The sequence below is a fragment of the Camellia sinensis genome, chromosome 11 (assembly GCF_055761805.1).
Source record: "Camellia sinensis isolate YWXY chromosome 11, ASM5576180v1, whole genome shotgun sequence".
In the NCBI taxonomy this organism is placed as follows: domain Eukaryota; kingdom Viridiplantae; phylum Streptophyta; class Magnoliopsida; order Ericales; family Theaceae; genus Camellia; species Camellia sinensis.
The window spans coordinates 28,695,087-28,716,552 of record NC_138971.1 but is presented as its reverse complement, the minus strand read 5'-3'; the positions used below and the strand labels follow the sequence as shown (position 1 = coordinate 28,716,552).

At 34.4% G+C, this 21,466-nt stretch overlaps 2 protein-coding genes and 1 long non-coding RNA gene across 4 annotated transcripts; 1 reads left to right on the top strand and 2 right to left on the bottom strand.

Moving 5' to 3' along the window:
• Nucleotides 1-1,224: 1,224 nt before the first annotated feature.
• Nucleotides 1,225-8,831, bottom strand: LOC114291834 (uncharacterized). Of its 2 annotated transcripts, none has more exons than XR_014343668.1 (5): nt 8,643-8,831; nt 6,714-6,857; nt 1,884-2,115; nt 1,728-1,766; nt 1,225-1,485 (listed from the first exon to the last, which is right to left on the bottom strand). It is a non-coding gene; the product is annotated as an uncharacterized LOC114291834 (long non-coding RNA). The 2 variants fall into 2 exon arrangements; XR_014343669.1 differs by having other exon boundaries at nt 1,917-2,115.
• LOC145803249 (uncharacterized) lies at nt 4,966-6,180 on the top strand. The gene is made up of 2 exons (XM_082896543.1): nt 4,966-5,318; nt 5,415-6,180. The coding sequence occupies exons 1-2, from the start codon at nt 4,966-4,968 to the stop codon at nt 6,031-6,033; spliced, it is 972 nt and encodes a 323-aa protein (XP_082752669.1). The 3' UTR covers nt 6,034-6,180.
• Nucleotides 8,832-18,066: 9,235 nt separating the features above from the next.
• On the bottom strand, nt 18,067-18,708 carry LOC145802212 (uncharacterized). Its single transcript, XM_082894889.1, has 2 exons — nt 18,442-18,708; nt 18,067-18,213 (listed from the first exon to the last, which is right to left on the bottom strand). Exons 1-2 carry the CDS (start codon nt 18,706-18,708, stop codon nt 18,067-18,069), a joined length of 414 nt encoding a protein of 137 aa, XP_082751015.1.
• Between the last annotated feature and the right edge of the window lie 2,758 nt (nt 18,709-21,466).

Genomic DNA, 21,466 nt, shown 5'->3' with positions numbered 1-21,466 from the left:
TTGGTATGTTTTTCCTATCTTCTTTTGATTTAGTTACTGATTCAACTTCCATAGCAATTTCTATTTCAAGTTTAACCCAACTCTGATTGTCTAACATAATATCATCGTATAAAAAAATAAAATTGAACAAATTGAATATGTTCAAAATATTTATGTTGAACAAAACAAATACGTTTATACTTTATATGCTGAACAATTTCAACTCGTTAAGACTTATTATGTTGAATATGTATTGTATATTATATTATATTATATTTATTTTTTTATTGTAAATGTTGAATACATTTACTTTTTGTAAAATTAAAAACAAATTAAATTATTGAATTGAAAAATTTGAGAAATGAAATTTTTAAGAAATTAAAATGTTCAGTTTTTTATGTATGAACATTTATAATTTGGTCAACCTTAATAATTTGAACAAAATTGTTTTATTCGAATAAAAATAATCGAACATTGTGCAAAATTCAACTCTGATTATCCGAACATGTGACAAACAAAGTCATCTTTCCAATGATTATACGAACGAGATAAACGAAAAAAAAATAAAAAGCCAAGTATTAAACTGACATTTTCATTGTTATATTTTTCGAACTTAACAATCTCAATGTCATCCATGGTATACAAATCTTCAAAACCAATAGATTTCAATGTTATTAAACCCTAAATCTTCAAAATCAATTGTTTTCAATATTTTTAAACCCTAAATTTCAAAACTAATTTATTTTAGATGTTTATATGTTTATACACTACAACAAAAAACAATTTTTGCAACGCAACAAAATTCGTCGCCAAAAGGCAGAAATTGTCGGCAAAGAGCTTTGTTAACCCGTAGTGCTTCGTTTGTAACCCGTCGCCGAAAGTGTGTCGAGAAAAGTTTTTATCGACGAAGAATTCATTGCATTGCCAAAATTCTGTCTTTAGCGACAAACATCTTTGTGGGCAAAAGCCTTTAACCACCGTCGCCAATTTACCATTGCGTTGGCAAAAGTAATTCAAGTAAGGTGATTATGTGTTACTTTTGCCGACTTAAATTTGCATCGGTAAAAATGATACTTTTGACAACAACTTGATTGCGTTGGCAAAACATCTAATTGTTTTATTAAATTTAAAAGAAAAAAAAATTGGTATTTGGGATAGCAAAAATTGCCATCACAAATAACAAATTACCTTCCAATAAAAAATTATTAAATATTATCCACACTTTAATTCATTGACATCCAAATATATATAAACAAATAAATAATTTTATTTATGATAACAACAATAGCCCATGTGTTCTTACAATCCAAAATTTAAGTTCATGTACAATAATACCTAAAGTTAAACCAAGTATAAAATAAATAAAATCAAGTCAATCCCAATTGGAATGATGTGTTTGATGCAACTATAGCATCACCAATGACAATATGCAAATGCATGTGAACAAGCCTCTTCTCATTTCCAATTAACACTTGAGCAAGATCATTATCTCCATCTTCACACAGCCTACATTCAAGAAAGAAAAAGATTTTTTTTTATTATTAATATTGTCATAAATGAAAATATAAACTCGTAAATTTAGAGGACTGAGATTTAAGGGAAATGCATGAAGAAATCTCAACATAATTGAGTTAAGGCATTGACCAAAAAGAAAAATATCCCAATCGACAATAGTAAAATAGGGGAAAAAGAATTTCAAATAATTTCTTAGCATAACAAGAGAAAAATAGACAATGAATTAGCTGTACCTGGCACAATAGTTCACCACCAAACATTGCTAAATCAATCTACAAAATAAAGTTCAATTATTTTGATAAGTAAAAATAAGACAATTCAAATCAAATAACATAAAAAGAAACCAAGTTTGTGACATCTGAAATGAATTCATAGTGATGATCAAATACCAAGAGAAAGAACCAAAAAAAGAAACTAATAACCCAAAATCTGGCATGATCCGAACTGGGAGAATTCTGGCTAACGGAGCAGTAATTCCAGCAAATCCATCACTTGAACTGATATTGAGAAGAACTATGCTAGTCATACTCTTGCCAAATAGCCACTGCCACATACCTGCCTCATTTTCGGGGACGTAAACATTCTCCATTTGTATAGACCCAAACATGTAACACATGGAACCTATAGGCCAATCAAATTTCACACACATTGCAGTGGAAAGAATAAATACAAAATGGTTTATAAGGTAAAAAAATAGGATGCAATCAAATCAGTATCAGGTAGCTTTAAAATAGCAAACATAATTTATTCCACTACTAGCAACCTCTGGTAAGAATTTATTGATCATTGGAAAGCTCCCCAAGTCTCAACCTATAAACTAACTAGTATATCATTCCTAACTCAGCTAATTCTGCTTACCAAATATAGCATGGAGTATTGATCACCAACTCAATCAATGTCCTTCCCATCCAACGTAAAAAAAACTACCACATGCTCCAAGTCTCACACCCTGAGACCTGAGGCCATAATCCGATATCAACTTAATTTTTTGAATGAACAAACTACTTGGTAAACCCTACAAGATGAACTATTCATATTATCAAAATGAGACCGAGGTCGACTCACAACCCCCTCAACTGGCTCTTTTTATCCTTTCAGCCATTTATCTCCAGAAAAATATGTCATCAGGTAGTGCTAAAAAACCCAAAATATATGAGAATAATTTAGTTCAAGGGACAACAGTGTGATTTATTCTTTTTTTAAAAATTCCAATGCCGGACTAAACAAGGCGTACATTTTTTTTTCTTTTTTTGTGCAACAATAGAATAGTCTGGCACTTTAAGAGACAGATGAACCAAACAAACCATATACCCGTGGCTATGTATGGCAGCTATGAAGCACGGACACCTCTCCGAGGGCTCCGTACCAGTGTCGGACACGTGTCGGACACGGACACGCGTCGGACACGCGGTGGACACGTGTCGGACACGCACTAGAGAGTGTCCAATTTTTTTTTTTTTTATTTTTTCTGAAGCCGGACACGTCCAGGACACGTTATGGACACTCTCGGACACGCACGGGGCCAATTTCAGAATTTACAAAACATTTTTAGGGTCAATTTCAGAATTTACAAAATATTTTTGGGGTCAATCTGTAAAAAAACAAAAAAAAATTTGTTTGCCCTAAATCGATCAAAAGCCCTAATCGATCTAAGAGGTCAGTAGAGAACAAAAAGAGAAAGAGAGAAGGCGAAGAAACAGAGGAGAAAGAGAACCTGGGCTCGTCCGTTGCTCGTCATCGCTCGTCGTTGCTCGTCGCTCCTCGGCCGTCGCTCGTCGCTCGTAAGGTACGTCTTCTTCTTCCTTCCTCAGCTTCCGTCTTCTTCCTTCTTCTTCTGGTCTTCGCCAGTTGATGTCTCTCTCTCTCTCTCTCTGTCGAGGTCTCCTCTCTCTCTCTCTCTCTCTCTCTCTGTCTGGTCTTCGTCCATCTTCTTCGACTTCGGTCTCTCTCTCTCTTTTTTTTTTCTATTTTCTTTTTATATTTTTTTCCCTCTATTATTTCAGAATATATATATATATATATATATTTATTAATTAGTTTTTGTTAATAAATCTTTTTTCAGTATTTATTTCAAAATATATATATATTTATTAATTAGTTTTGTTAATATGTAATATATATATATATATATATTTTATTAGTTTTGTTAATATATATATATTTTATTAGTTTTGTTAATTTTAATAATAATGTGTGTTTATTAATTTTATTATAGGAACAAATTTGTAATTCTGAAACAATGGCTACTACGGGTGGTAGTTCTAATGATGTACCTGATGATTATTTTGATGAGAACAAACCATTGTGGAAGTATGTAACTAATTAGCAAAACCTGGGGAAGGAGGAGGAAATTGCCAATTACAATGTAATTTTTGTAATAATACTTTCAAAGGTTCATATACAAGAGCAAGGGCACATCTATTAAAACTTCCAGGAAAGGGAATTGGTGGTTGTAAGAAAATTACAAGTCAAAAACTTTCACAATTGCAAAATGAGAATGATGCTGCTGAATTGAGAATTAAAAATGCTCATCCCAAAAATGTACCACTACCCCCTTCTAGTGTATCAATTGGTAGTAGTTATGCTTATGAATCAAAGAAAAGGAGGACATGTGCAAGTGGGAGTGGGAGTGGGAGTGAGAGTGGGAGTGGAAGTGCGCCTGGGAGTGGGAGTGCTATTGAGAAAGCATTCAACATGAAGGATAGAGAGCAATTACATTTTGAAATTGCTAGAATGTTCTACTCAGGGGGGGTACCATTTAATCTTGCAAGAAATCCTTACTATGTTAGCTCTTACACATTTGCTGCAAACCATAATATTCCTGGATATTTGCCTCCCGGTTATAATTTGTTACGAACCACATTACTTCAAAAGGAGAGGGCAAATATTGATAGATTGTTGCAACCAATTAGGGGTACATGGAAGGAAAAAGGGGTGAGCATTGTTAGTGATGGTTGGAGTGATTCTCAAAGGAGGCCTTTGATTAATTTTATGGCGGTGAGTGAAAGTGGGCCTATGTTTATTAAGGCGGTTGATTGTTCTGGAGAAACTAAAGACAAATATTTTATTGCAAATTTGATGAAAGAAGTGATTAATGAGGTTGGGGCTAGTAATGTTGCTCAAGTCATCATGGATAATGCTCTTAATTGTAAGACAGCTGGACAACTCATTGAAGCTCAATTCTCTCATATTCTATGGACTCCTTGTGTAGTGCACACATTAAATCTAGCTTTGAAAAATATTTGTGCGGCAAAGAATATTGAGAGGGTCACATATGAAGAGTGTAGTTGGATTAGTGATATTGCCGGAGATGGTTTGATGATTAAAAATTTTATCTCTAATCACTCAATGCGATTGGCTATGTACAATGAATTTGTGTCATTGAAGTTGCTATCGGTTGCCGAAACACGATTTGCCTCCACAATTGTGATGCTCAAGAGGTTGAAGCTTATAAAACATGGGCTTTAAGCAATGGGAATTAGTGACAAGTGGAATTGCTATAGAGAGGATGATGTTGGGAAGGCCAAATTTGTAAAAGAAAAGATTTTGGATGTGCGGTGGGACTACATTGATTATATTCTTTCCTTCACGGGTCCTATATATGACATGCTTAGGGCTTGTGATACGGACAAACCTTGCCTTCACTTAGTGTATGATATGTGGGACACAATGATAGAGAAAGTGAAGATGACAATATATAGGCATGAAGGGAAAAGAATAGATGAGGAATCTACATTTTACAATGTGGTACATCAAATTCTCGTGGATCGTTGGAATAAAAACAATACTCCTCTCCATTGTATGGCACATTCATTGAATCCAAAGTAAGTATCACATTTAAATTTGTTTTAGATATTTCATTTTAATGGACTTATCTAGTCTTTCTTGAAATAATTATTTTTTCCTATTTTGTATTGTAGATATTATAGTGATGAGTGGCTCCATGAGGATCAAAATAGAGTTCCTCCACATAGGGATGAAGAGGTGACACGTGAGAGGAACAAGTGTTTTAAGAGGTATTTTGAAGATATCACAGAGCGAACCAATGTGATAACTGAGTTTGGAAAATTTTCGGGTTATGTTGAAGCATTCTCGGAGTATGATTCTATTCATAATAGGTGGCACATGGACCCTTATACTTGGTGGTGTGCATATGGTGCATATGCACCATCTCTTCAAAAACTAGCTTTGAGATTACTTATGCAACGCGCCTCTTCATCTTGTTGTGAGAGAAATTGGAGTACTTACTCCTTTATTCACTCAGTGAGAAGGAACAAAATGGTCCCTCAAAGAGCGGAGGACTTGGTGTTCATTCATAGCAATCTTCGTCTTTTATCAAGGAGGAGCTCCCAATACTTGCAAGGAGAGACAAAAATGTGGGACATTGCTGGAGATAATTTTGACTCACTTGATGATATTGGAATGCTTGGGATAGCTAACCTCTCACTTGATGAACCAGCTATGGAGGCGGTCCTATTTACAGATGAAGGAGAAGATGGAGGTGGTGGTGAAGATGTTGTAATAGTTTCCTCTACTTAAATTCACATTTTCTGATATTTATGGATTTTGTAATAGATGATAGTTATTGGTACATTGGATAATTTTATATTTTGTGGTTTGATTTTCATGCACTTTGTAACAAATGATGGTTGGTAGCTTCAAATGACATGTTATGTATTGATGGAATGCAATTTTATGTTATTTCAATGTTTTTTTAATTATTTTTTAATAATTTTATGACATATAATAAATAAAATTAATTATATATATTGAACGTGTCCCCAGCGTGTCGTGTCCCCCATTTTTTGAAAATTTGCGTGTCGGCGTGTCCGTGTCATGTCCGTGTCGTGTCGCGTGTCCGTGTCCGTGTCCGTGCTTCATAGTATGGCAGTGTGAAGAAAGATGCTCAGCTGTCTGTTCCAACTAGGTGTCATGGATTGGGGCTGGAAGCAGGATCTGTTCCTACTCTGTCCCTATTCAGATGCAATCCAACATAAAAAAAACAACCACATTTAACTAAATAATATTCTCCCTTGCTTTTGTAATTCCAATTTCCAAAAGAATTGTCAAACATCTACTCCTTATATGCAGTTATGCATTCTTTCTGTTCAGAAAGCTTCAACATGGAAAATATAAATATAAAATAAAATACAATTAAAAGTTAATTACACATCTGACAGCCGGCATAGTGAATATTCACACAATTAAACCTCTCTCACCATATCAAGAGAAGACATGTTTTCCAAGCTGCAAACAACATGTGCTCCAAGTTCTAGTAGCAGAGGGTATGCCCCAAGAAACTCGAAACTCTCCGTACATCCTGCATCTAAGTAGACAGTGGCATCTTCAATGTGCTCTGATATCTGAACAATTTAAAGAGGAACCATGAAAAAAGATTCATTTAAAAGATACATGAAAGTAATTGAAATTTAAAATGCAAGGTAGTCCAACTTCAGCCCAATAAATAAAGAACCAAGTGCACATAAGTTACATTTTCCTGAGGAAAAAAAATTACCAATTGATGCTTGTCAATAGAGGATAATCAACATAGGCATAACAAGCAAGTCTGTTTGGAATTGTTCATTGATGGGTTGCTTTGAAAGAATTCTGGTGTGTCGTTCACACTTCACAACCCTCAATACGCATTTCTACATTTGCTACTTATATTAATTTAAACTTTTTAAAGCTACACACAAATTTTGGTCTCTGAATTAGACATAGTGAGCTCCATACAGACTTGTAGGTGTGAGAGCGTTGTGATGTGATTCTTCTTTTCCCATTTTTCTCAAATTATGGACGCACAAAAAATAAAAAATGCAACTAATTCTGAAGAGCTTAATTGGAAGTCATATATAGTAGAGGAGAGAGACTTGATGAATGTGAAATATGTCATTTTCTCTTAATTGACACTAATAATACCTCCTCTCCTCGGTACTTACACTGCAAGAGTCTCCAACAATAAGAAGGAAACCCATTCATAACTCTCTTTCCACCAAACAAATCACACTTCTAATGCCTTTTATAAAATAAAATAAAAAAGCAAATCACTTTCCAAAAGTTAAAAGGCTATCCTCCAAACTAGCAAGATGATAATTATGATGCACCCAGAAATATTATCAATAATTGTTATTTCTACAAAATGTAAAGAGAAATGCTGTAGTCTAAGTGTTTTAAAAATTGTGAAAAGATTAGAAGAAATTTTGAAAACAATAAAAGTTGTCTTGAAATTATGAAAAGATTAGAAGAAGTTCTGAAATCAATAAAAGTTGTTTTGAAATTAATGAAAAGTATTTTGTATTCTTTATTTATTTATTTTTTTTCTTTCTTTCTTTCTTCTTGTGCTCCAATGAAAAGATGAGTGAAATGTGAAAGGAATATATGATAGTATAGAAGTATACTGATTTTTTTTTTTTCTTTCTTCTAGTTAATTTTTTTTTTTAAAGTAATTTAATTATGATATTAACATCTTCGTAGTTAGAGTGAATGTCTAGTTCAGATTTAGAGAGGCAAGTTGTAAGGATCACAGTGGAGTCCATTGTTGTGGAGGCCCACAACTTCTCCCACAAAATTCAAAGTCAACATTGAATCTAAACAAAGTGGAGAGAAGCACACCAGTTGAATGTGGGTGGGAGGCTTAAATTCCATAAAATGAAGCGTACTGGGTGACCCTTTTAGCTTGTTTTTGTGGGAACAGAGTCATTCTTTAAAAAAATTGAGGGTTGTAGATTCGGTTGGTGATACATATTGAAAAAAAATAATAAGAATAAAGTTCAGAAAAAAAAGAAATAGAAAGCAGAAAAAAAATAGCATCAAAGAATAATAATATGAATTGAAAAGAATCAATCTTATCAATTCAATCAGAAACATTGTTCCTACAGTGCAATCTAATAAGAAATAGCATCAAATGAGCAAGAAAAAAAAATCTTAAAAAAACCCTAGCAATTCACTAGAAGCTAGAGATATAATGGTTCTTCTCTAGTTCAAAACTCAATAGCAAGCAGATAGAATTGCAGGATATGTTATGAACCCTTGACAAAGAAACAAATAACTGAAACAAAGGAAATACAAAGCAAATAGAACAGAGATTCAAATAACAAATTGAGAGAGAGAGAGAAGTAGGATACAGAGCAAAGAGGAGATGAACCTACCAAGCCAGAATGAAGAGGCGATGGTGTAGCACAGCAACGGTAAATGGCGAAAGCCCGACGGTCAACAAATATCTATGCCGACGTGCGATTGTGAGAGGGAGAGAACTTCCAATCGTGAGAACGGGGTTTTACCTAGCAGCAAAAACCGAGAGGGGGAAAATTAGGTGTGAAGGTAAAAATCAAGGTCCCTGTTTGGTTTTAGTTCAACCTTCTATTTTATTATTATTATTTTTTTACTTATTCAGAAAAAACTTTCTATTCTTTTTAAATATATTTTAAAATTAAAAATTATTCATATACTTTGTAAAATTTTATAAAATTGATAGGTATTTTCCAGTGTGTTTGGTTTCAGTTTTCTGAATTTAATTTTTTAAAAATTATTTTTTTTTGTTTTTTTTAATTTTGTGAACATTTTTTAAATTTTAAGTATTTTTTTTTTTACTTTTTTAGATGCACCTTATTTGGATATATCTAAAAAGTAAAATATTTGTGAAAAATATTTTAAAAGATTAATAAATACACAAAAATACAAAAAAAAATACTAAATTTTTATTTTTTTTTTCTGTATTTTTGATATTTAGTGAATTTTTAAAAGATTTTTTTTTCACAAAATTATACTTTTTAGGTGTATTTCTTTTAGATGTGTCTAAAAATTAAAAAAATTTAGTAAAAATAAAAAAAATACAGAAAACAAGAAAATAGAATATTTTGAAAAGTGAATTCTAGAAAACAAAACCAAACAAACTCTTAGATATTTTTAAATTTTTCACGAAACTAATTTTAGTCTTTTAAAAGAAATCTGAAACAAGTTTTAGAAAATCAAAGCCATCTCAACTTTTGTCGACGAAAAATTTTGTCGTCGCTAAATGTTTACTTCTTTGCCAACGCCAATTTGTTGTTGCCAAAAATAAATTGACTAACAGCAACGTTTATCATGTTGCCAAAAAATAACCTTCGTCGCTAAAATTTTCAAAATTTTGGCGCCAACCAAAAATTTAGACGCCTAATGAATATTATACATTTTTAGCGACGATAGTAAATTGCGTCGTTAAAGGTCTAACTTTACCAACGAAATTGATCACTGTGTCGCCAAAAATATACTTTTTGCTATGAAAATTTGGTATCGTCGCCAAAAGTGATTAAAAGTGTAATTTTTTGTAGTGATAGGTGATGATGGTATGTGAAGAGTATTCTTTGTTTTCACATACGAAATCTTTAAATGGGTAGAAAACACCACCACATTATCCTTAATTGTCTTTTCATTTGAGGATATTATTAGATTATAAATTTAATCGGTTAATGGTATGTACTGAAATAATTAGTGATGTATAAATAGAATTTCCCTTTTTGTTAATAAAGCATATAAATTGACCTTTATACCTTCTTCTTCTTCTCTTTCCAATTACACTACATACACACACACACATATATATATATATATACATATTCTCTCCTTCCCATGTCACCCACTTATATGTATAGCAAACTTATATGTAAAGTGTGTTATATATACAAGCCCACTTATAATTGCATTCAATAATTTTGTTTGCTCTAATTCAAGTGCCCACTTATAATTACATTCAATAATTTTGTTTGCTCTAATTCATGTCACTGGATGGTGTTTCATGTTCGACTCTAAGACCCAATTTGTTAGAGACAGTGGTGAGATAGAGTGATGTGGCAGCAATGTTTGATGGAGTTTATGGCACCACCAAGAGATTGATTACTGGAAACATTTTTCAAATATTTGCAAGACAAAACTCAAAACCTACAACAATAGCACTAAAAACTCGAGCTCCTTAAGCTGTCGACAGACTAAATGCAACTGTGATTTTTTCCGGCAGGTATAAGAGGTGCTAAATGGTTGGAAAGAAAATGAAGTACAACGAGGAAAAAATAAGCATTCCTTTGTAAATTTAAAGATCTATAAAGGACATTTTCCTCTTAAACTAGACATACACTCCACACAACTGTATGACTCTCACAACCCGTTATCTTAGACCGAAAAATTAAGGGTTCATTGTAGTTCACAAACTACATGGAGATTATATAGTTATTTCTAAATGACAACGGGACAATTCGTACATAGACCAAACTATGAGAGGGTAAAATAAAATTTGCCTAAGAAAAAAAAAATGACTTCTCATTCTACTACTGTATCCTAGTGCTCTCTCAAAACAGCTTCAATGAGTATTATAGTCATTGATAATTTTTATTTTTCTTTTGATAAAAATAGTTGTTTAAATTAGAGCATATTATAATTTGGTATTTACTAAATCTAAAGAAAAAATTTACAAAATAGCTATAAGGGAAGTGGTGTTATATGAAATAAAATGTTAGGCAACTAAAATACAATACATTCAGAAAGTGTATAGTTGAAAAGTAAGCAATCAGTCCATTCCAAGTGGCATTAAACTAGCATATCAGAATGGTAAAGCAAGGAAAAAATCTCAACTCGCATGCGATGTGATGCGATAATATATAAACATATAAATTTATTTAATTTAAACACAGTATATAGCCTTTTTCATCCACACAATTCAACCAAGCTCAAATGATATGGACAAGCTATATCACAAAAGATAGTCCACATCATCAAGCCACATAATCAACAAATTTTCATAAACAACAAAGTGACTCTAAAACTTTAGTATAATTACTATTTTACTTTAGTGTAAGTTTATAAAATTTAGACATTACTAGTAAGATCTTGTGGACAAAATTGGAGGATATGGCATCATCCATACCATAGCCTTTAACAGAGCACACTGACAAAAATTAATTGATATAGCCGATCCCACTTGAGTATTTGGTTTGATGATTACAATTTGGTATTGAATACAAAAAATTGATTAATTTTAAAATATCTCTAGCATGTTGAAAAATTTAAAAATTCTCGAGCTATTAATTTGTGATTATGTATCAATTTTAAATAGTAAATAACAATCACAATCAAACAATTAAAGACAAATTGACGCAACGATTTAACGCAAAAAAGCCACGGGTAAAAGCCACAAAACAATCCACTAAGAAGACAAAAAGGATTACACAAGTGCACTCTCAATTACCTAGCGAATCCACGCCCGAATTGAACAGACTCCTATGTGCCTCTTCTACCACCGTCTTCACCTCGGAATTGTTTTGCCCAACATTGAATCCACAATGTCGATGTCGAATTCAAGATGATGAGCTACTTCGGAACCCACCAAAGCTTAAGGCTCAAGTTCCACGGAATCCATCGAAGAACAACTCTCTCTTTTGTGAATAAACGAGAACAAGCAAACCCTTGATGAAGTTGATATGACGTTCACGGATCCATTGATCACTCTTAAACCATCAAGGAAACACTCAGAAAGCACCCTCCAATGTAAAACACTTTGTGTCTTGTTCCCCTCTGAAAATCTAAACGGCCCAAAACCTAAAAACAACGAACAATACACTTTATAGAAAGCAGGATCGTGTAGACCGCTCGAGTGCACATTTCACTGCTCGAGCGGTGTGACTAAAGGTGGTGCGGAAACATATAGGCTGACCACTCAAGCGCAACTTTCACCGCTCGAGTAGTAAAACTTTCTTCCCAAAAGTTCAGGCGTTTTGCAAAAATACTGGATGATTTGTTTCTTTGCTCGAGTGCACAAATGACCGCTCGAGCGGTCAAATAACCTTGACTGCATTTTGGCTTTTTGCTTCGGGGGCGCTGTCCCGAACCCACCATGGGGCACTGTCCTTTGGACCCCCACGAGTTGACCGGGCAGCTCGATCTTCAACATAGTCAGCGAAGTGGCAACATGAAAGAATTAAGATCACAAACACCTCTGCAAGGCACAATTTGGGTTGGATTCACATCTAAACACTCATAGTTCCACTGTAATAAAAGAGTGAATAAAATTACAATTGAAAGGAGTTTTGTCAAACGGGATTGCCAATAACACAAACTTAACAATCTCCCCATTTGGCAATTTCATAACAAAACACCCCTAACAAATAAAATCCTAATCACCCCAACCCATTACAGCCAACAAAAACAAACTTGTTTATCAAGGTCATGATTTGCAAAACAACTATTAGTGCGACAAGAGTATATGAAAAAGAAATAAACATATGACAAGATTATCTTGAATCATGATATGGAAATATGAATAAAAGAAAATTGGAGATTTTAAGAACATGCAACATAAATAGATGAAAATTGGAGATTTTACGAATATGCAGCATGAATAGATTAAGAAACATGCAAAAACACTCAAAATTTCTCCCCATTTTTGTTATGAATTGTCAAAGGAATCTCAATCAACTAAAGCAAGAGCATAAACCGCACAAGTAAGAACAAGATGATATAAAAATTAATAGCTTGCGAGAAGTAAGCAATAAATAAGCAATGGATAGCAACATCTAAACTAACTAATGTCAATCTCCCTTACCAAACCAATCAATGTAAGTTCATGCTAAAAAACCCTTGCAATGATAAACCAAACTCCCGTTCACTAAAAGCAACCACAAACACTGAAAACAACGAACAAGAAGAAAAAGACAAAAATAATATGGTAGAGCAAGTAAGGAATTTCAGATTTGTACCTTAAAATACACAAGATTATCTAAGAAACACAATTACTTGAAAACCCAATGTGTACAGCCTCTAGAAGATTCCTCATGAAAAAATGTGATGCTACATGTGTAAAGCATAGATCTCATAATAAAAGTGTGTATGTGTGTGGCTCTTAGAGTTCGAAAAACACTAGATTCAAATCCAGTAGTGATTTGATAGTTGGACCTCTGGCAAGAGAATCTAACCACAACTAAGGAAAGTCAAACCACCAGGAATCAAGAAGTATTTGTTGAGTAAATGCGGAGGCTCCCCCTCAATCAATGAACCCAATTTTTTTTATTTTTTATTTTTTAAATTTTCTTTCTTTCTTTTGTGCACTCATTGGAGGCTTTTACGTTCAAGAGTATGGAAACCGAACCAGAGAAGCATGGATACAATAAGGATAGCCTGGTTGGTGACTTTGAGGTAGCCTTTTCCTCATCCTCATGCCTTGACTACAAACTACTGCGGAAAACCATGAAAATACAAAAAGATGGAAGGTGGTTAAGAGACTTAGCATCACTCATGATGTGCTAGTATAGGTCAATTCCTCTAGAAAAGCAAATGACACAATACTGTCTTCTTAGTTGATTGTTTTGTGGTTTTTGCCTCTTTTTTTTTTTAATCACAATTGGAGGCGCTCCAATTGTGATTTTTCCATGTTAAATCGTTGTGTCAATTCGTCTTTGATTGTTTGATTGAGATTGTTATTTACTGTTTAAAATTGATATATAATCACAAACTAATATCTCGAGGATTTTAAGATTTTCCAATTGGTATCAGAGCGGGTCGCTCTATTTTTATTTTTTCAAAACTATTAGAATGAGATCTTATTTGATTTGTGATAATGGATTCAATTCGTAAAGGGAATTCTATGGTTTGACCACACATGCTTGACGAATTTAATTATTCTTTTTGGAAAGCTTGGATGAGAGCGTTTTTAAAATCTATTGATGAAAAAGTTTGAAAATCCGTCATGTGTGGGCGAACTGAATCGACTATTACCATTAATGAAGTAACTTTCCCTAAACCAATCGATAAGTGGGACGCAACTGATTACCAAAATAGTAGCTGGAATAGTAAAGCTATCAATTCTTTCTTTTGTGCCGTCACACCAGAAGAGTTTAGTAATATTTGCTATTGTGAAGTCGCAAAAGAGGCTTGGGATATCTTACAAACTATTCGTAAGGGCATTCCTTCGGTTAAACACTCAAAACTTCAAAGGCTTACGCTTAGTTTTGAAAACCTTTCAACGAAAAATAATGAGACCTTTGATTAATTTTATGCAAAGTTGAGTGACATTGTAAATTTTAGCTTCAATTTAGGTGAAAAAAATACCGAAATCCAAGATTGTGGGAAAAATTTTGAGGTCCTTGCCCGATTGGTTCCAACCAAAAGTTACAACTATTGAGGAGGCTCATGATGTTGACAACCTCAAGCTGGATCATTTGGTTGGAAATCTCCAAACCTATGAGGCACATATGACTTTCAAAAGAAACAAATAGATGATAATGCTTTTGGTAGTGCTCATAGAATTGGAAAGGATTCTGATGAAAATTGTGAGATTGATTCCAAGATTACGGATGCTTTTGTAAAACAATTTAAAAAGTCTTTTTCGAAAAAGAATCCTTATCTTCTAGAATCAACTCATAAATTTAAAGGCAAAGATAAGCTCAAAATTGATTCTATAACCAAGAAGAAGAAAGGAAAAATACAAGGGAACTCTGAAAGAGTCCAGTGCTATGAATGTCAAGGATTTGGTCGTTTTGCTCAAGAATGCCCTAATCGTTTGTGAAAGAAAAAAGCATTCGCTATCACTTGAGGTGATGAATCAGAGTTGGATAAGGATGAAAGTGACGACGAGACTCAAGACGAAGAGGGGAGTGAACAATTTCTTGCTTTCATGGTGGCTTCCGGAACTAAAGGACGAATGGAGTATCCAAAGAGGCCGGTTGAGAATGCCACTGATGATGAATCCTCAATGACATTTTCAGCAAAAAAATCAAATTTAAGTTTTAATCCCAACCTTCGCCCCGTTTTGGCCAAATTATTTTAAACTATTAAAATATATTTTGTTAGTTAATTAATTTGTGATATTTTATAATTTTACACAATTTTATGTGTTTGTACATATTTTAGGTAGTTTTTACATAAATTGATTTAAATAATATTTTTTTAGATATTTTATATTATATAATAATATTAATTAAGTAAAAAATAAATAAAAAAGAAAAACGAAATTGAGGTCGGCACAGCCGAGCTCCCCAAAATCAACTAATATGTATATGTATATTATATTAGGATATTTATTATATACATATTATATGTTGGGATATTTATTATTATAGTATTATTTATTTTGTTTGTTTACTAGTGTTTTTGCCTATAAAAGGCGAGGCTTGGGCTGAAGTTTAGGGAGTTAGAAAAAAAAGAGAGGTGCTGGAGAGTTTAACACAAAAGAACAGAGGAAGGAAAAAAAATGTTGGAAAATAATGATTTTTTAGTAATTTTAATTTGAAATTAATGTGGGATCCAACCGTTTGTTGAGGTGGGTCTGAGTGATTTTGTATTATCTTAAGTGCGAAGATTGCAATACAAAAATAATGAGCCGAAACCATTGAGTTGTGAATGAGAATTGTCTCATAAAGTGGGCATCAATAAAGTTGGGTTTAGATTTGGATTTACTCTTGGTTTGAATTGGGTCTAGACTTGTACTTGTGCATGTGCTGGGTTTAGACTTGGACTTGGACTTGGACTTGGACTTGGACTTGACCTAGACCTAGTCTTAAGCTTTGAGCTGAACTATACTGGGCTTAGTTTGTGCATATCTATGAGATTGGGCTTGGATCGGGTTGTGATCCAACACCGATATCCATTTTACAACCCATCTAGTTTAATTATCAAAACTTATACATTATATATACATTATGATTGATATAATGGTTTTGGACTTTTGAACCTTTGTAACTCTAGCCCTAATGGCTAGAGTTGATGATATTTGATGACCCCATTGGTGTTAGCCTTCATGGCTAAGACTCTCCCCTATTAGTATAAATAGAAGCATTTCTCCTCCAACTTAGTAGGTTGCTTTTAGAGAGGTTTTGTGATAGAAAATGAGATAGTGTTTTGAGATAAAAAGTTGGAGATGTTTTTTACACTAAAGAAATTTTTTCCCTATATTCTTTTGTTAGCCTCTTCTTTGGTTTTTGTTAGAGTGCATCCATTATCAAATTCACCGAAGCTATTCAGAAGATGCTTATGTCTTAGTTGGTTTCGACCGTCGTATCCTGGGAGACAAACGCTGTCACGACCTAACCCCCGGATGCTCAGGGTTGGAATTGCAACTTATTAATTCTAATTAAACAAATTAAGTGGTGCAAGCGGAAGCGAAATAAAAGTAAGAAAATAATTAAATAAATATTTAACTCCATTAACCACCCTATTATTTAAATAAAAAGGAAATTCAACCATCGGCTTTTATTATGTTATTATTCGGTGACTGGCAATAAAACGAAGAAAAAGTAAGGAAAGAAAAAAATAAAAATAAAAATGTTGGCAACAAGTTCTGTGCTGGTTCACCACATGAGGTCATAATTTTTCCTTATATTTCATCACCTGAAAGGGGTAACAGTTATAAGCACATAGTAGAGCAAGAGATATTATGCCAAGAGCATAGGGGCACAAAATAATCATGGATAGTTATTTAAACTAAAACACTAAACATAACTTAATTTGAATAAATAAATTATTTAAGTGGCAGAAACTGAAATCCAGAAATTATGTAGGTAAATAACCATAATTACGGTACAGAGCAAAATATAACAAAGTTTATTGGAGTGACAATCAGAACAAAGGCCAATGGATCCATGACAAAAGAAGGCCACAAAGTGACCATTCAGAGGTTAATGGTTATTTAAGTCCCTTAAAACATGGGACTCCCGTCATGGTACTTACCAAAAATAAATATTTATAAGGAAGTTTTTTGGTTTTTTTTTACTAAAAGACAAATTGGTTACAAATCAAAAAAAAAAAAAAAATCAAACAAAATATCACACCAAACCTCATAATCATTTCACTTTTTCTCTCACAAATATCACATCCAACCACAAAAAAACCCAACTATCTTCCCAAACACAAAACATTTTTTCTCCAATAATATCCTACAACTAAAAAAACCTTAAAAAAAAACCCACTTCCCAAACACCCACATAATCCTTGTCAAATAATTTCTAAAATTTAAATAATCATATCCATGGGTTTCCATTCAAGCAAATGGTGTTCAGAAAAATAATTAAAATACTTGAAATCTAAATTACTTGTATAAAATAAATTATGGTAACTCAAAACATACATAAAATATGTTATGGTAACTCAAGGTATAATATAACTCACCTTTATATTAATCCCTTACTATTACTTCTCCGTTCACTGAAACGCCCTCCTTTTCTGACTGACTTCCCTTCTATTTTCCTCCCTCCTTGCCCACACCCTATTTATAGGGTGGCCGGTGCATCACCCTTGGTTCAAAACTGAGCAATCTTTCAATCCAAGCTTATCTAGAAATTGTTTGCTTAATTCTATATTGACCCCAATTAATATAATAATTACACAATAACCCCTAATTTTTAATTAAAATACATTTTATCATATACATTTATAACTTAAAATTTTTATTTACTTTTGTTCTATTAATTCATTATTTGGGGTGTCATATTTCTCCCATTCTAAATAGAAGTTTGCCCCCAAACTTGCCGTACCTTGATTTTTGAAAAGGTGTGGGTATTTGGTCCGCATTTGACTCTCCGTTTCTCATATAGCTTCTTCGACACAATGATTTTTTCATAAGACTTTCAGAAGAGGTATAGTCTTGTTTCGGAGAACCTGATCACGACGATCGAGAATTTGCACTGGTTGTTCTTCATAAGAGAGATCTTCTTGAACTTCTAGGTCCTCATAATCAACAACTTGCTCTGGATCTTGAAGATACTGCCAAAGCATCGAAACGTGAAACACATTGTGGACATTGGATAGGTCAGGTGGCAGTACAAGGCGATATGCCATAGGACCAATCCTTTCTAGTATCTCAAATGGCTTGATGTAACGTGGGTTTAACTTTCTTCGCTTGCCAAATTAGATAACCCCTCTTGTTGGTGAGATCTTTAGGAACACATGATCTCCTATTTGAAATTCTAAGTCCCATCTCTGTGTTTTTACATGGCATTTTCGCTGGTTCTGGGCAGTGCAAATTCGTTGTTGGATGGGTTGAATTTTATCACTCGCTATTTGCACGATTTCAGGGCCTATTAACTTCCTGTCTCCGAGTTCTGCCCAACACAGAGGCAATCGACACCTCCTTCCATACAGTGTTTCGTATGGTGCCATTTCAATGGTTGCTTGGTAATTGTTGTTATAGGCGAATTCTACTAACGGTTGCTGCTCATCCCAATTACCTTTGAGATCTAGCATGCACACACGTAACATATCTTCCAAAGTCTGGATTGTTCTTTCGGATTGTCTATCAGTTTACGGGTGATAAACAGTGCTAAACTTTAGTGTTGTTCCCAAAACATCTTGCAATTTGTTCCAAAAATGAGATACGAAGCGAGGATCTCGATTAGACACGATCGAAACTGGGGTATCACGCAATCGAATGATTTCCTTGATGTATAAAGTGGCAAACTTATTAAGGGACAACGTGATTTTGATTGGTAGAAAATGAGCTGACTTTGTCAATCGGTCTATTATAACCCATATTGCATCATTCTTCGAGATTGATCGCGGTAGCTTGACCACGAAGTCCATAGTAATGTGCTTTCATTTCCATTCAAGAATAGGGAGTGTTTGCAACGTTCCTGGAGGTCTATGATGTTCTACTTTAACACGTTGACAATGCAGACACTTGGAGATATGGTTTGCTATGTCTATTTTCATTCATGTCCACCAGTAGTGTTCCTTCAGATCGTGATACATCTTCGTATTGCCAAGGTAGACCACAAACCTTGAGCTATGACTTCTGCCAATATCTTCTTCTTGAGTTCTGGAAGGTCGGGTACGCAAATTCGATTTCAAAATTTTAGCATCCCATTGCTTATAGTGAAATCAAGATTGGGCGTATTTTTTTGCTCCTCGTACTTTTTCTTCAAAAGTTTATCTTCACATTGGCGTGCTTTAATTTCTTCAATCAACGCGGGTTCCACGATTATGTTGGCAAGCAGTCCATTGGTCTTGTAGGAGATGAAGGTACATGCCAAACTTCTGGTAGTGTTTCGACTCAATGCGTCTGCTACCACAGTAGCTTTGCCTGGATGGTGATGGATCTCTACATCGTAGTCCTTCAGAAATTCTAGCCATCGTCGTTGGCTTATATTCAGTTCTTTTTGTGTAAAAAGATATTTAAGACTCTTGTGATCTGTGTAAATTTCGAAGGTTACTCCGTACAGATAATGATACCAGATCTTGAGGGTGAAGATCATCGGAGCTAATTCTAGATCATCGGGTTGGGTAGTTCTTCTCGTGAATCTTTAATTGACATGAGGCATATGCAATGATTTTTCCATTTTGCATAAGAATGCAACTCAAACCATTGTATGAGGCATCGTTATAAATTACAAACCCATCCACTCCCGTACGGAGTGCTAGTATAGGAGCTGACACCACTCCGGTTTTTAACTCTTGGATGCAACGTTGATGTTTGTCAGTCCATTTAAAGGGTGTGTTCTTTTGAGTTAACTGGGTCAAGGGTGATGTTATCTTCAAGAAATCTTGCATGAAGCGTCTGTAATAGCCGGCTAGACCCTAGAAGCTTCGAATCTCAAACATGTTAGTAGGTCATGGCCAATCCACGATTGCTATAACTTTTTGGGGGTCAATCGAGATGCCATCCTTGTTAATGACGTGACCGAGGAAGTGTACACTAGTGATCCAAGATTCGTATTTCTTCAACTTGGCATAAATTTTGTGATCACGCAGTGTCTCTGGAACTCTTCGCAAGTGGTGTTCATGATCTTCTAGTTATTTGGAGTATATGAGAATGTCGTCAATGAAGACAATGACGAACTCGTCAAGATAGGGTTTGAATACCCGATTCATGAGGTCCATAAAGGCTGCTGGAGCATTTGTGATGACAAATGGCATAACGAGGAACTCGTAGTGCCTGTAACGTGTTCTAAAGGAAGTCTTTTCGATGCTTTTCGTTTTAACTTTTAGTTGATGATAGCGGGAACGCAAATCGATTTTTGAGAATACTTGGACGCCTTGAAGTTGATCTAACAAGTCATCGATTTGTGGCAGGAGGTACCGATTCTTAATGGTGACCTTGTTCAATTCTCAATAATCGATACATAATCTCATGGTACCATCCTTCTTCTTTACGAACATTACTGGAGCTCCCCCGGGTGAGGTATTTGGTCAAATGAAGCCTTTGTCCAGTAGTTCCTAGAGTTGGGTCTTCAGTTCTTTCAATTCCATCATTGACATACGGTAAGGGGCTTTTGATATTGGTTGTGTACCAGGTTGAGTTTCAATGGTGAATTTGATTTCTCGGTCAACCGGGGTACCAGGTAGATCTTTAGGAAAGACATCTAGGAATTCTTGAACCATGAGAATTGCATCAAGTGTGGGGGCTTCTTGTTGAGTATAGATCAAATAACAAATATAATAACCATTTTTTAGAAGTCGTTGGGTTGTCATGGAGGATATAACAAATGGAGGGGTAGAAACTCCAGTTCCATTAAAGACAAGCTTGAGTTGGTTTGGTAACCGGAGGGAGACCTTTTTGGCTTTGCAATCAATAGAGGCGTGATTGGAAGTTAGCAAATCCATTCCTAAGATCACATCAAAGTTACCAATGCAGAGGGGAATCAAATTTATGTATACGGTTTCACCTTTTAAGGATATAATGCAAGATTTGTACACATCAGTACCAAGGGCAGAATTACCAAAAGGAAAAGACACAGATAGTATATATCCTAACTTTTTGGGTATTGATGCTAACTTGGAAGCAAAGTGTGGTGCAACAAAAGAATGAGTTGAACTAGAGTCAATGAGGACATGAGCTAAATGACCACAAATAGAAAGTGTACCTTACACAACATTCTTGGCAACCTCCAGGTTTCCATGCACCAAGGCGAAAGCTCTTTCTTGGTGTTTTTGGTCCTTCCTCACTCCTCCAGGTACGGCGGGTTTTGGGGTTGGTTCAGAGGGGCTTGCTAGAGGATTGGTAAACTTTGGACAATCTCGC